Raw genomic sequence first — 16,738 nt, forward strand, 5'->3', positions numbered from 1 at the left:
TTTTTAGTCATGTATTCCAGTGAGGAGTTCCTCCTCCTCCTCTTCTTCTTGTTCATTTTGTTCTTCTTCTCTTCATTCTCTTTTTTTCTTGTATGGTTGCACCTAGAGCATGTGGAAATTCCCAGGCCTGGGATCAAACCTGTGACACAGCTGTGACCTGGACCACAGCTGCAGCAATGCCAGATCCTTAATCTGCTGCACCACAGGAGAACTTCCAATCCTTCTTCTTCTCATCATCATCATCGTCTTCATTATTATCATCATCAAGCTATTTACACCTGGGTTTCTGTTACTTAAAGTGCTACTAATTGGAAGTTCCCTGCTTGCCTAGTGATTAAGGATTCAGGATTGTTACTGCTGTGGCACAGGTTTAATCCCTGGCCCAGGAATTTCTGCATGCTATGGGTGCAGCCAAAAAAACACAAAAAAACTACTAATTGGTACAACAGGATAATAAAAGGACTTCTGTTATGGAAATCTTGTGGGTTTTAAATGATGTAATTGATATAAAATGCTTAGTACAGCATTTGGCATAAAGGAAGAATGAAGTAAATTCTAGCCATTGCAGTTATTACTGTTGTTATAATTATTATTGTTATCACTGAATGGATGACGATTTGGTGGAGATTCAAACATTGCCTGGGTAACCGGACTAAATCATATTTAATATCTCAACCTAAGATTCTATAATTTTATAATTCTAATCTTATAAAAACAAAGATCAAATCAAATAACTGTAAAACTGCCATTTTCTGTAGAAGTAGAAAAATGGGAGAATAAAGATTAGGATAACATAAATCAAGGAGGAATAGCTAAAGGGAAGAAACCAAAAAGAAAACAAATCCCAATTACGTCTCCAAAGGCTGTTTGGCAAGGGATATATAACAAAGAGTTGCAGAGCAGAAATCTTACTACCCAGAGACATCAAGATCCCTTCTGCTTTGCTACACGTAATTTGCTGGGCTTATATGAGTGAGTTTTAAAGACACATCAGGTCTAAAAACTTAACCCTGAAACATTCAGTCCCAACTTTTTATAGGTTAAACTGTCATTTATTTTATGGTAATTTTCATAGTGCCAGATCAAATAAACCAAATCATTTATTTATTTATTTCAAATGCTTGCAGTGAATTCAGAAAGCATATTCTGAATTTCAAAAGATTTCTTTGTCATTGAAAGCGCATTTCAAAAAAAAAAAACCCCAAAAAACAAACAAACAAAAAAACCCCCAAATATATGAGCTAAACTCTTGGCAGCTGCAAAGAGACAACTCAATTTTTCCACCATAAATCAGTTTACTTGCAAGTCTAATTACCATGGTTTTAGAATGTGTGGCACGAGTAAGTATTTGTAATTCCTGTAAAGTCTGTACCAAATATGTACCCAAGGTGGTGAAAAAGCATAATTGCTTTCCTGGACTTTTAGTAAATTTAGGATATATATAATGAGAAATTAGCAATTCCATTCTATAGCCAAAGAAAATGAGAAATGAATGATATAGACTACATAATATCAATGACAAGTTTTCAGAATGGAACACAACCAAAGTGATAAACTTCCACTCTCATGGCTGGAGTTCAGACAAATATGGCATCTGACAGACCACTGGAGATGGCTGGTCAGATGTCCAGGGTTGGGAGTGGGTACTAAAAATTCTTCTTGGGAATGTCTGATACAACGAACAAAATTAGGGTCCTTGTTGGGTCATAGGCATTTTGAGAACTAGCGGACTAATTTGTTGCTAGCTTGACTCTTGAGTGGATAGCTAAGCCCAAGAAAGAGAGAGGCGTTTAGATAAAACAGAACAATATATTTTACTGCAAACTCAGTACCATAGTTTGATACTGGGAGCCAAGCAAACTTACTCTGGCCCTCTACCCAAGTGTAACACCGAGGAGAAAGACAGGTGTTCTCCATCTAGCCTCAGGTCACATACTTCTGAAACTTCAGGGGTAGCAGCACAAAGGGACAGAGGCTGCCATCCCAGGCAGGGCAGTGTGGAGTCAAATCTATTCCTAGAACCTCCATGGTGGCAGCCACAGAGTTTGTTGGGCTCAGAGTGCTGGAGATGGACATTACCACACTACGCCATTCCAAGAAGAGAATATTGGCGACTCTAAGAAATACTTGGTTTGGGAGCACTTTCCAGAGGGTTGATGCTCAACTTGAACATGTGGGGCATGTGGCAATAAACTGTGGGCCAAAATACTCATGGACCTCAGACACATCTATATATTAAGACTGAGGGCATCTGGGTACATAGCAAATAATACCATATATTTGTTCTTTGACCCCAAACCAAAAAAATTAAAAGCTTCTGACAGACCTAAAACCAAAGAAAAAAACACAAGACAAAGAATATTCTACTAGACTAACTTGATCTCTTTCATGAAAATATGAAAACTTTGAGATGTCCTAATATGACGTTTTATGGTAGCATTTAACACAATTATAAGTCAGTCCTAAATCATGTTCACATTTAAGAAGTCTTCACATGTGGATTTTATCTAGCATTTTGTGCTTTTGGAAAACAAATGGTGAAGAGCTTTTCCATCTGCCACTGACAGCAGTGGGACATGTTACACTTGGTACAGACAGGTTCGGCACAGTTGGTAGTTGGACAAGATGACCAGAGCCCAGCAAACAGTTCTCCAAATGAGACATGTAGGAAGGAGGCTTACAACTCATCTAACACATCCAAAGAACTTAACTGCCAGGTGAAGAGACACAGACTCAGCTAGCTCAAGTAACCTAACCTGTGTTCTCCAGCCATCTAGTGGCAAAGCAGAGAAACTAACGTATCTCTCTTTACTCAATGACTCACATTCCATAAACCATAACTGCATCATGAAAATATTTTAAAACAATTCCTAAAACACATCCCCAGGCTCAGCCTTTGCACCATACCTTGGAGTATGCTCTTTACTATAACTTCTGTGTGATCGACCAGGAGGTCCGCTTTGGTAATTGCAGCCAGGGACAGGTAGTTGGACATATTCCTACACAATTCCTTGTTGCCTCTGTGGAGGAATTTCACTGCAACGGGGATGGCTAATGCCATCACAGGGGGCCGGTTGTAATTCTGAGGAAATACAAGGAAGCAACAAAGAATAAGGGGATCATTCTTCACTGATTTATTCATTCATTCCAGAAATATTTATTGATCTAAGCCCCCAGAGTGCAGCTGTGAAAACACGGGCCCCACCCTGTTTTCCTTGTATTTGGGAACTCTGGGAACTCCTGTCCTTGGTAGGGAGACTTTGAGCAGTTAATAGCATAAGCTGATGGGGAAAAAGGAACACAAAAGGAGCACTTTTCAGGATAAGGAAAGTGCAGGGGGACAAAGGAACACAAAAGGAGCACTTTTTGCAGTCTTGATGGGGGCTCAAGAAAGAATTCCCAGAGGAGGTAATGTCTTTGCTGAGACCTGGTGAATGAAGATGAGGTGGCTGGGAGATGGCTAGGAAAGGAGTGGACAGAAGAAAATATGCGTGTGAAGGCACAGAGGTGGGAGAACCTGACTTTCGGGAACTGTAAAGGGTTCTATGTGGATACTATAGGGTACATGCGGGAAAACTGGGGTGGAAGGTGAGAGAAGGGACAGAAGAGGTAAACAGGGTTACAATTATGAAGGTCTGGCACCATGCTAAGGAGTTTGGAATTGATCTTTAGGGTAATCAGGAGTCACCGATGAGAGGAATAACTCAGATTTATACTAGAGAAAAAAATCCAAGAAATGTTGAATACATTGCTTTCTGACAGTATCTTAAAAGCTAAAATTGTGGCTAATGAGATTAAGAAAAAAATGAATACATATAAAACTAAAAACTGAAGGAATTCTGGGTCCTAATATTCTCTTTTTGATCTACTTTGTGACTGAACATCAATATCATTACACATAAAATAGTGCTATCTGCATTTAATTACCTAATTAGGGAGTAATATTTGGAAAATACAAATTGTTTTCTTTTCTTTTCTTTTTTTCTTTTTTTTTTTTTTTTGCTTTTTAGGGCAATGCCGAAGGCATAAGGAGGTACCCAGGCTAGGGGTTGAATTGGAGGTATAGCTATGGGCCTACACCACAGTCACAGCAACATCAGATCCAAAGTGTCTGCCACCTACACCACAGTTCACAGCAGTGCTGGATCCTTTAATCCACTGAGTGAGTCCAGGGATCTAACAGGCAACCTCATGGTTCCTAGTTGGATTCGTTTTCACTGCACCATGACAGGGACTCCCAAATTGTTTTCTTGCAAATGAATTACATGTTTTCCCTACCATCAACCATTCTGACCATCAATCCCACTCCTTAGGCTAACTAGAAAGCAAAAGTTGTACAGTGCACAATGTGTATGACTTTGTGTCATTATCTTTGAAATAAAAAATAGCTGTTTTTCTCTAATTGTTCATGTGAAAAGTGCTTCTATCTTTCCACCCATAAAGTATCCCCTCTAATATCTCTCACAATTCTAGGTTATGGCAGGTCATCAACAAACATTTGTAAAGTTGAATAACTAATGAAGAAAACGCAGGAGTTCCCATCGTGGCGCAGTGCTTAACGAATCCGACTAGGAACCATGAGGTTGTGAGTTCGGTCCCTGCCCTTGCTCAGTGGGTTAAGGATCTGGCATTGCCGTGAGCTGTGGTGTAGGTTGCAGACGCGGCTCGGATCCCGCGTTGCTGTGGCTCTGGGGTAGACTGGTGGCTATGGCTCCAATTAGACCCCTAGCCTGGGAATCTCCTTATGCCATGGAAGTGGCCAAAAAAATAGCAAAAAAAAAAAAAAAAACAAAAAAAAGAAAACGCAAATCTGTAGTGATAGCTGCAATTGGGAACATAGTGTAATGGGAAGGAGGAAGCAGGGTAAGGGAGTGGAAAGGGCCTGCTCACCCCCATCCTCTTCCTTGGGTCACCAACTGCTGGCATGGCCTGCAGTGCCATCCATTTTCAGTGCTAGTTGATTGGGCAAGTGAGTTGTTATACACACCTTAGTATATAGGACTTCCATGGCCACATCTCAGGTATTTTTGATGAAGGCATGTGTATCCTTCCCTTCGAGGGCAGTCAAATTATTTAGACACTGGACAACCAGAAAATCACATTTCCAAATGATAGGTTAGGGATGGGCAAGTTACTAAATGATAATGGAAGAATCATCCAGGGGCTCTGTGAAAGAGATTCTATTCTCTCTCTCTTCTGCTGTATTTAAAGTGTTGAAAATGGAAGATTAAGAAACAACCTAAATGTCCATCAACAGATAAATAGATTAAGAAGATGTGGTACATTTATAGAGTGGAATACCACTCAGCCATAAAAAATAATGAAATAATGCCATTTTCAGCAACATAGATTGACCTAGAGATTATCATACTAAGTGAAGTCAGAAAGAGAGAGACAAATAACCATATGATATCACTTATGTGGAATCTAAAATATGGCACAAATGAACTGATCTACAAAACAGAAAGAGACTCATAGACATGGAGAACAGACCTATGGTTGCCAAAGGGGAGTGCAGAGGGAGTGGGATGGACTGGGATTTGGGGGTTAGTAGATGTAAACTATTACATTTAGAATGAATAAGCAATGAGGTCCTACTGTATAGTATGGGAAACTATATCCAGTCTCTTGGGATAGACCATGATGGAAGATAATATAAGAAAAAAAATGTAGACGAGACAGGAATAAGATGGTTGAATAGAAGGACTGGAGCTCAACTTCTCTCATAAAAAACAACAAAATTATAACCAACTGCTGCACAACTTTCAACCAAATGGACTTGAAACTTTCAAAAAGATATCCTACTCCAGAAGACAAAGAGTAGGCCAAATCAGGAGGTAGGAGAGGCAGGCAACCCCATACCTGCTATGTGGTAAGCCCCACAGGCTGGAAAGTAACTAGTTCATAGAGACTCACCTACAGAAGTGAGAGTTCTGAGCCCCATGTCAAGTTCCCATGCCTGGGGATCCAGCATTGGGAGAAAGACCCCCAGAGCATCTGGCATTGAAGGCCAGTGGGGCTTGTGCACAAGAGATCCATGGGACTTGGGGAAACAGAGACCCCATTCTTGAAAGGCACACACAGGCTTTAATGTGCACTGGGTCCCAGAACAAAACAGAGGCTCCATAGGAATCTGGGTCAGACCTGACTACAGTTCTTGGAGGATCTCCTGGGAAAATAGAGGGTTACTGTGGCTTGTTGTAGGGGAAGGACATTGGAGGCAAAGCTCTTGGGAATATTCATCAGCCTGTGTTTCTCTGGAGGTGGCCATTTTAGAAAAATCTGGCCCCATCCATTAGCACTGAGAAGCTCTAGGCCAAACAATAATCAAGGTGGGACTGCAGCCCCATGCATCAGTAAACGGCTGCCTAAAGAACCCCCAGGAATGCAGCACCTCTAATCTCACCCAGAGGCAAAGCCCCACCCACAAGAGGGATAGGAATCAGCACCATCTACCAGTGGGCAAGCAGTCCCTCCCATCAGGAAACCTACAGCAAGCCCTCATACCAACTTTAGCCGCAAGGGGCATAGACATCAGAATTAAGAGGGGCTACAAATCTACTGTCTGCAAAAAAGGACACCAAAAACCTATAAAAATGAAAAGGCAGAGAATGGTAACTAAGATAAGGGAGCAAGAAAAAAAAAACCCAGGAAAACAGCTAAGTGATCTGGAGACTATCAGCCTCCAGGAAAAAGACTTTAGACTGATAATGCTGAAAATGATGCAGGACAATGGAAATAAACTGGAGGCAAAGAATGATAATTTACAGCAAACACTGAGCAAAGAAATACAAGATTTAAAACTTAAGCAAGCAGAGATGCAAAATACAATAACCAAAATATAAAATTCATTAGAAGCAACCAACAGCAGAACACAAGAGGCAGAAGAACACATAAGCAAGGTGGCGGGCAGATTAGTGGAAATCACTGGCTCAGAAGAGAAAAGAGGAAAAAAGATCGAAAAGAAATGAAGAGAATCTTAGAGAACTCTGGGACAACATTAAATGCACCAACATCCATATTATAGGGGTGCCAGAAGGAGAAGAGAGAGAGAAAGGGACAGAAAAAATATTCGAAGAGATAATAGCTAAAAAACTTCCCTAACATGGAAAAGGAGCCACTCACTCAAATCCAGGAAACACAACAAATACCATATAAAATAAACCCAAGGAGGAACACCCTCAGACACATATTAATCAAACTGACCAAAATTAAAGACAAAGAGAAAATATTGAAAGAAGCTAAGGAAAAGAAACAAATAACATACAAGGGAACCCCAATAAGGTTATCAGCAGATTTTTTCAGCAGAAACTCTACAGCCAAGAAGGGAATGGCATACTTAACGTGATGAAAGGAAAAAAACCTCCAACCAAGATTACTTTACCTAGCAAGGCTTTCATTCAGATTTGAAGGAGAAATCAAGAGATTTACAGATAAACAAAAGCTAAGAGAATCCAGCAACACTAAATCAGCTTTACATCAAATACTAAAAGCACATCTCTAGGCAAAAAAGAAAATGCCACAACTAGGAAAAAAAATACCACAAATAACAACGCTCATCACTAAAGGCATATATACAGCAAAGATAGGAAATCACCCATGCACAATTACGCTACCAAAATCAGAAATTGTGAGAAGCGGAGGGTACAAATGCAGGAGCAGGACACTAGAGATACACTTATATTAAGAGACCAACAACTTAATCTCGTATATATGTGGACACATTTATCAAAATTTCAGGGCAACTGCAAACCAAAAATATACAATTGATACACAAATAAGAAAAATAAACTCAAATACAACACTAAAGATAGTCATCAAACCACAAGAGGAGAGAACAAGAGAAGAAGGGAAGAAAAAAGAGCAACAAAAACAAATCCAAAGTAATTAATAAAATGGCAATAAGAACATACATATCAAAAATTACCTTAAATGTAAATGGACTAAATGCACCAATCAAAAGACATAAACTGGCTGAATGGATACAAAAACAAGATCCATATATATGCTGTCTCCAAGAGATCCACTTCACTTCTAGGGACACATACAAATTGAATGTGAGAGGATGGAAGAAAATATTCCATGCAAATGGGAATCAAAAGAAAGCTGGAGTAGCAATACTCATATCAGACAAAACAGACCTTAAAATGAATAAAATTTTAAGAGACAAGGAAGGACATTACATTACAATCAAAGGATCAATCCAAGAAGATATAACAATTGTAAATACATATGCACCCAACATAGGATCACCACAATATATAAGGCAACTGCTAACAACCTTAAAAGGAGAAATCAATGATAGCACAGTAATGGTGGGGGACTTTAACACCCCACTTACAATAATGGACAGATTCATCCAGACAGAAAATCAACAAAGAAACACAGGCCCTGAATGAAGCATTAGACAAGACGGACTTAGTAGATATTTGGAGGACATTTCATCCAAAAGCAACGGAATACACATTATTCTCAAGTGCACATGGAACATTCTCTAAGATTGATCACATCCTGGGCTACAAATCCAACCTTGGTACCTTTAAGAAAGTTGAAATCAGGAGTTCCTGTCGTGGTGCAGTAGTTAACGAATCCGACTAGGAACTATGAGGTTGCGGGTTTGGTCCCTGCCCTTGCTCAGTGGGTTAACGATCCGGCGTTGCCGTGAGCTGTGGTGTAGGTTGCAGACGCGGCTCGGATCCCACGTTGCTGTGGCTCTGGCGTAGGCCGGTGGCTACAGCTCTGATTCAACCCCTAGCCTGGGATCCTCCATATGCCGTGGGAGCAGCCCAAGAAATAGCAACAACAACAACAACAAAAAAGACAAAAAAAAAGAAAGTTGAAATCATATCAAGCATCTTTTCTAGCCACAGTGCTATACGACTGGAAATGAACAACAAGAAAAAATCTGCAAAAAACACAAACACGTGGAGACTCAACAACATGCTACTAAATAAGCAATGGATCACTGAAGAAATCAAAGAGGAAATTAAACAATATCTAGAAGCAAATGACAACAAGGATATAACACTCCAAAACCTATGGGATGCAGCAAAAGCAGTTCTAAGACGGAAGTTTACAGCAATAAAAGCCTACCTCAGGAAACAAGAAAAAGCTCAAATAAATAACCTAACTTTACATCTAAAGCAACTAGAGAGAGAAGAACAGACAAGACCTAAAGTTAGCAGAAGGAAAGAAATCATAAAATTAGAGCAAAAATCAATGAAATACAAATGAAGAAAACCATAGAAAAGATCAATGAAATGAAAAGCTGGTTCCTTGAAAAGATCAGCAAATTTGATAAATCCTTACTTAGCCAGACTTACCAAGAAAAAAAGAGAGAGGACTCAAATCAATAAAATTAGAAATGAAAAAGGAGAAGTTATGATGGACATCACAGAAACACAAAGGATCATAAGAGATTGCTACATGAAACTATATTCCAATAACAAAACCTAGAAGAAGTGGACAAATTCTTAGAAAGGTACAATCTTCCAAGACTAAACCAAGATGAAATAGAAAAGATGAATGGACCAATCATAAGTACTGAAATTGAAACTGCGATTAAAAAATTTCCAAAAAACATGGCGTTCCCGTCATGGCTCAGTGGTTAATGACCCGACTACTAATCATGAGGTTGCAGGATTGATCCCTAGCCTTGCTCAGTGGGTTAAGAATCCAGTGTTGCCGTGAGCTGTGGTGTAGGTCGCAGACGTGCCTCAGATCTGGCATTGCTGTGGCTATGGTGTAGGCCAGCAGCTGTAGCTCTGATTTGACCCCTAGCCTGGGAACCTCCATATGCTGCAGGTGTGGCCCTAAAAGGACAAAAGACAAAAAAAAAAGAAATTCCAACAAACAAAATTCCAGGACCAGATGGCTTCACAAGACAATTCTATCAAACATTTAAAGAAGAGCTAACACCTACACTTCTGAACCTATTCCCAAAAATAACAGAGGAAGGAACACTCCAAAACTCATTCTATGAGGCCACCATCACCCTGACACCAAAACCAGACAAAGATACCACACAAAAAGGAAAACTACAGGCCAATTTCACGGATGAACATTGATGCAAAAATCCTCAACAAAATACTAGCAAACCACATCCAACAACACATTAAAAGGATTGTACATCATGATCAAGTGCAATTTATCCCAGGGATGCAAGGGTTCTTCAATATCCGCAAATTCATCAGTGTGATACATCACATTAACAAACTGAAGAAGAAAAACCATATGATTCTCTCAACAGATGCAGGAAAAGCCTTTGACAAAATCCAACACCTATTTCTGATAAAAACTCTTCAGAAAGTGGGCATAGAAGGAACCTACCTCAACATAATAAAGGCCATATACAACAAACCTATGCTAACATCATTCTCAATGGTGAAAAGCTGAAAGAATTCCCACTGAGATCAGGAACAAGACACAGATGTCCACTCTCAGATCACTACTATTCAACACAGTTTTGGAAGTCCTAGCATGGCAATCAGAGAAGTAAAAGAGATAAAAGGAATACAAAGTGGAAAGGAAGAAGTAAAACTATCAGTGTTTGCAGATGACATGATACTATACCCAAAAAATCCTAAATACTCTACCAGAAAACTGTTAGAGCTCATCCATGATTTTGGAAAAGTCACAGGATACAAAGTTAATACACAGAAATCAACTGCATTTCTGTATGCTAATCATGAAAGGTTAGTAAGAGAAATTAGGGAAACAATCCCATTTACCACCACATCAAAAAGAATAAAATATTTAGGAAGAAACCTACCTAAAGAGACAAAAGACCTATATTCTGAAAACTCTAAGACACTGATGAAAGAAATCAAAGATGACACAAATAGACGGAAAGATATACCATGCTCTTGGACTGGAAGGGTCAATAATTATCAAAATGACTATACTATCCAAGGTAATCTACAGATTCAATGCAATCCCTATCAAATTACTGAGGACATTTTTCACAGAACTTGAACAAAATATTTTAAGGTTTGTTTGGAAGCACAAAAGACCCAGAATAGCCAAAGACATATTGAAAAAGAAAAATGGAGCTGGAAGAATCAGGCTCCCTGACCTCAGACTATACTATAAAGCTAGAATCATCAATACTGTATGGTACTGACACAAAGACAGAAATATAGATCAGTGGAACGGGATAGAAAGCACAGAAGTAAACCCCATGCACCTACAGTCAACTAATCTATGACAAAGGAGGCAAGAATATACAATGGAGGAAAGTCAACTAATCTATGACAAAGGAGTCAAGAATATACAACGGAGGAGTTCCCGTTGTGGCGCAGTGGTAAACGAATCTGACTAGGAACCATGAGGTTGTGGGTTCGGTCCCTACCCTTGCTCAGTGGGTTAAGGATCTGGCGTTGCCGTGAGCTATGGTGTAGGTTGCAGATGCAGCTCGGATGTGGCGTTGCTGTGGCTGTGGCATAGACAGGCAGCTGTAGCTCTGATTAGACCCCTAGCCTGGGAACCTCCATATGCTGTGGGTTTGGCCCAAAGAAATAGCAAAAAGACAAAAAAAAAAGAATATACAACGAGAAAAGAATATATATTTATTCTTTCAATAAATGGTGCTGGAAAAACTGGAGAGCCACATGGAAAAGAATGAAATTAGAACACTCCCTAACACCATACACAAAAATAAACTCCAGATGGATTAAAGACCTAGATAGAAGACCAGACACTATAAAACTCCTAGAGGAAAACACAGGCCAAACACTCTCTGACATAAACCACAGCAACATCTTCTCAGATCCACCTCCTAGAGTAATGACAAGAACAAAATAAACAAATGGGTCTTAATTAACCTAAAAAGTTTCTGCACTGGAAAGGTAACCCTAAACAAAATGAAAAGACAACTCACAGAATGTGAGAAAATATGTGCAAATGAAGCGACTGACAAGGGAGTAATCTCCAAAATTTATAAACACCTTCTGTAGCTCCATACCAAAAAAACAAACAACCCCACCAAACAATGGGCAGAAAATCCAAACAGACAATTCTCCAAAGAAGACATACATATGGCCAAAAAACACATGAAAAGATATTTGACATCACTCATTTTTAGGGAAATGCAAATCAAAACCACTATTAGGTACCACCTTACACTGGCCAGAATCACCATCATCAAAAAGTCTACAAACAATAAATGCTAGAGAGGGTGTGGAGAAAAAGGAACCCTACTACACTGTTGGTGGGAATGTAAATTGGTGCAACCACTGTGGAAAACATTATGGAGATTCCTCAGAAAACTAAAAATAAAATTACCATTTTATCCAGCAATCCCACTACCGGGCATCTATCTAGAGAAAACCAAGAGTCAAAAAGATACATGTACTTCAATGTTCATTGCAGCACTATACAATAGCCAAGACATGGAAGCAACCTAAATGTCCATCAACGGAGGAGTGTATAAAGAAGATATGGCACATATACACAATGGAATATCACTCAGCCATTAAAAGAAATGAAATAATGGCATCTGCAGCAACATGGATGGACCTAGAAATTATCATGCTAAGTGAAGTCAGTCAGACATTGAGACACCAACATCAAATGCTATCACTTACATATGGAATCTAAAAAAATGACACAATGAACTTCTTTGCAGAACAGATACTGACTCATAGACTTTGAAAAACTTATGGTTACCAAAGGAGATGGGTTTTTTGGGGGGGGGATGCACTGGGGGTTTTGGATGGAAATGCTATAAAATTTGGTTGTGATGATTGTTGTACAACTATAAATGTAATAAAATTCATTGAGTAATAAAAAAGAAATTAAAAAAAGAAAGAATTGTATTTATATCCGTATTACTGGGTCACTTTGCTCTACAGCAAAAATTGCCACAACACTGTAAATCAAACGTACTTTAATTTTAAAAATACATTAAAAAAAGAGTAGCTTCAGCCATTTTGTGACCTCAGTAGGATAGAATCTGTATGAGATTCAAGACAACATGGATCTATCTGAGAGACAAGTTAAGACAAACTTGGTGACATCATTTGGGCCCCAAGCATTAGGCTGTGCCTGAGGCCAGTTCTATCTCTCAATTTTTCTGAGTGAGCTAAATAAGTCTCTTGTGCTTAAGCTATCTTTCTTTCAGTCCCTAGCAACAAAAATAGACCTGAAAAGTCCTTAATCCATTCCTGTAGTTCTACCAATTTTTCAGACTAAAGGGTCAATGTGAGCAGAGAAAATAGGTATTAAATAGACTCAGTTGAAGTCTTACCATGAAGTTAGCTATGATAAAAGCACTGACCCTATTCCTTGGTGATAAATCATGTGTTTATAAAGAAGTTCCACTCAGTATATGTCTGTCTTATTCTTCTTAGAGTCCCTAACACCATCTAACTATCAGGACCAGGACTTAGAGTTACATTTCTCTCACACCAAGCTTTGCCTTTATCTAGTCTGTCTCCCTTCCCAGTGATTTAACTGGGCCCAATTAGACTGGGCCATTACTGTTGTGATGCCTTAAGAGGCATCTCTGAGAGGCTGGCTGCTCCCTGCCCTTCAGCTTTAGAAGTCTGGGCACATGCTTGGCCAGGCAATATAGAACTGTTTGGATCCACTGAGGGTAACTCACAGCAAGGGGTTTCCAAATGGCTGGTGCATGATCAGGTACTCCAAATTACTCTTCCATAATGACAGTCTTTCCAGGTCATCCCTTTCACATTATCAGGCTATCAGGAGCCAGATTACTAATCAGAATGTTCACTCATGGGTACAAGATCAAATCAGAGCAAAGGAATATCTGGAGGCTGTTTCATCTAGGCCATAATGAAATCTAACTGAAACAACAATCCTGCCCTACAACCAAATTCCCATCTGGTGACTGGAACTTTCTTGTCCACTGGAGTCAGTCTCTAACCTCCTACACAGTACTGGGTAAATGTGCCAAAATAATGACCCCACAGTGAACACTCTCTTTTTGCTGGCATACTCTTCAGACATGTGGTGTCTAGGAAGGCCAACTGATTTGTTCATTTTCTCCATTATAATCATATTCTACGCCTGCTCCCTTGAGGTTACCATTCCAGTTATCATTCAATTAAAACATTGAGTTATTTCCCAGACCCCTCTGTCTCACCTATCAATTTTTTGGGTTGCCTCAATCTCTCCATGGCATGCAGATTTTCGTTAGTTTACCTTTTACATGACATATCTTTGTCCCCGTCATGGCTATTCAGATCCTTAGTTTTGGGAGTAGAACACAATCACAATTCTTCTCAGAGCCAACAAAGAATATCATGCTCAGGGTTACTTTACTGTCTCTGAGTCCTCTTAGCCAAGAAAAACTTGCAGCTGGAGAAGTATACCTCTTCCATTAGAGGAATATGTCTCCAAGCACATTAATCTGTAACTTGCTGAGAAACCACAGTGGTGGCATTGGAAGTACAACCCAAGTGTTTCCTACCAATTGTGATCACAGACAGGCATAGTAAAGATCAGTGAAAATCACGTTCAAAGTAATGTTTTTAAACTTTGGGGATGAGCAAACACTTGCCAGCAACAATGAAAAAACAGGCTGTCTTAACCAATTTGGTCATATATATTTTTTCCAACAACTCTAGATGTCCTAGAGAAAAATAGCTGGCAGCTATTAAAGTCTTTTAAGTATGGTTCCAAGCAAAAATTTTAAAAATTTTTAAATGTATAATGTCACTATTTTTAAAAAACACCAGAAGTTTACCACACTCAACTTTTCTGTTTTCCTCCCACATCCGTCATCTGGAAATATCTCAAATAACTAGAAAAGTGAAACATTAAGCAAAGAGCAAATAGTACGTATAAACACCAAGGAATTGCCATCAAAGGCTCTCAATCTCTAAACAGCATCTAGACTTTTCATGTGTTTCGAGGGGCCATGGGCACTGCTGACAGCAGCAGGATATGAGTGGGGGCTGGGAGGCCAAATGAGGCTGGACGGACATGGGTCCTAGAGACCTGACACGTACCATTCAACCTCTTTCCAAAGGCTAAGGGATCCTTTGCTCTCAGGAGAAGCAAAGGGATTTGCTAATGAGGTAGATCTCAGGCCCCTGAAATTATTTTATCTCTAGGGTACTTTGGATCCCAGGAGTGCTAATGCCGCACATGCAGATTTCCCTATGGTTGCTCATACAAATACACCACTTTAACAGCAACCGCTAATGCCAGAACTTATGATAGATCTTGCCTCTCTGTACAGATGTGAACATGATGGTATGTATATCACCTTACACACAAGTCACTGCTCAGTACTCAGGGAACAAATAAGTGAAGTACAGGGTAGAAATAAAGACTTTCTCATGTGGATGGTATATCTAGCGGTAGAAGAGAAACAAGAGGACTTTGTTCTACAGATGCCAAGAATTATATTTCTTAACTAGATTAGCACCAATTTGAGCTCTTGGTGGAGATTTTCCTTTGGAAAATGCACTTTGGGAAGGTTTCCCAGTGTTTTAAAATTGAAAAGAATAAAGCTGAGTAAAAGAGATATATATCTGAGGTGATAGCAACCAAAAAGCTCTTTGGCTCTCATGCCTTGAATTCAACTAAGGGCCATAAAAGAGTAATCTCAAGAAATATTAAACCCCATATATTAAAATGGTTATTTTATGTTTTTCCATGCTCCATCATGGATCAGATAATCAAATTTGGGGTTTCATATAAAATACTTGGTTCTTAGCAGCATGGCTATAGACAAAATCTAATTGGCATCCACCTAAGGTTTCCCAGTGTATTTATTATCTCATAGGCAATAAGTGAGTGGATCTCAGGAACCAGTTCAAATGGGGGTCTGTGTGTGTGTTTATGTGTGTGTGTGTGTCTCAGTCTCCTACCATTTCAAGCCACATGGCTCTGACCATCAGAGGGACAAGAACCAGCTTTACTCACCAGTGGGAAGGCACCAGTCCCTCCCACCAGGAAGCCTGCCCAAGTCCCTGGACCAACCTTATCCACAGGGGCAGATACTAAAAGCAAAAGGAACTGCAATCCTGCTAACTGAGGAAAGGAGACCACAAACAGAGAAAGTCAGACAGAATGAGACAGCAGAAAAATATGTTTCAGGTGAAGGAACAAGATAAAAACCCACAAAAACAATTAACTGAAGAGGAGATAGGCAATCTATGTGAAAAAGATTTCAGAGTGATAATATTAAGGATGATCTATGATCTCAGAAAAGGAATGGAGGTACAGATCGAGAAGTTAAAAAAAAAGTTTAACAAAGAGATAGGTTTAAAGTACAAAAATGAACAATACAATAACTGAAATGAAAAATACTCTAGAAGGGAATCAACAGTAGAATAACTGAGGCAGAAGAACGAATATGTGAGCTGGAAATCAGAGTGTGGAAATCACTGCCATGGAAAAGAATAAAGAAAAAGGAATGAAAAGAAATGACAGTCTAAGAGACCTCTAGGACAACATTAAACATGAAAACATTTACTTTTAGGGGTCCAAAAAGGAGACAGGAGATATAAAGGGTCAGAGAAAATATTTGAAGAGAATATAGCCAAAAACTTCCCTAACATGGTAAGGGAAATGTTCTCTCAAGTCCAGGAAACTCAGTCCAATACAGGATAAATCCAAAGATTTATATTAACAAAGATAATATGCCAAGATACATATTAACCAAACTGACAAAAATTAAAGACAAAGAAAAAATAGTAAAAGCATCAAGGGAAAAGCAATAATTAACATACAAGGGAACCCCTATAATGTTATCAGATTTCTC

The 16,738-nt window shown here is 39.3% G+C and overlaps 1 protein-coding gene across 4 annotated transcripts in view; it reads right to left on the bottom strand.

Moving 5' to 3' along the window:
- Positions 1–16,738, bottom strand: part of VEPH1 (ventricular zone expressed PH domain containing 1) — a 274,843-nt gene that overhangs the window by 194,621 nt on the left and 63,484 nt on the right. For all 4 annotated transcript variants that reach the window (XM_047785422.1, XM_047785415.1, XM_047785430.1 and 1 more), the window contains one exon: positions 2,908–3,082. In XM_047785422.1, coding sequence (XP_047641378.1) covers positions 2,908–3,082 — 175 coding nt within the window. The remainder of the gene's footprint in view (positions 1–2,907; positions 3,083–16,738) is intronic.

The sequence above is a fragment of the Phacochoerus africanus genome, chromosome 1 (assembly GCF_016906955.1).
Source record: "Phacochoerus africanus isolate WHEZ1 chromosome 1, ROS_Pafr_v1, whole genome shotgun sequence".
In the NCBI taxonomy this organism is placed as follows: Eukaryota; Metazoa; Chordata; class Mammalia; order Artiodactyla; family Suidae; genus Phacochoerus; species Phacochoerus africanus.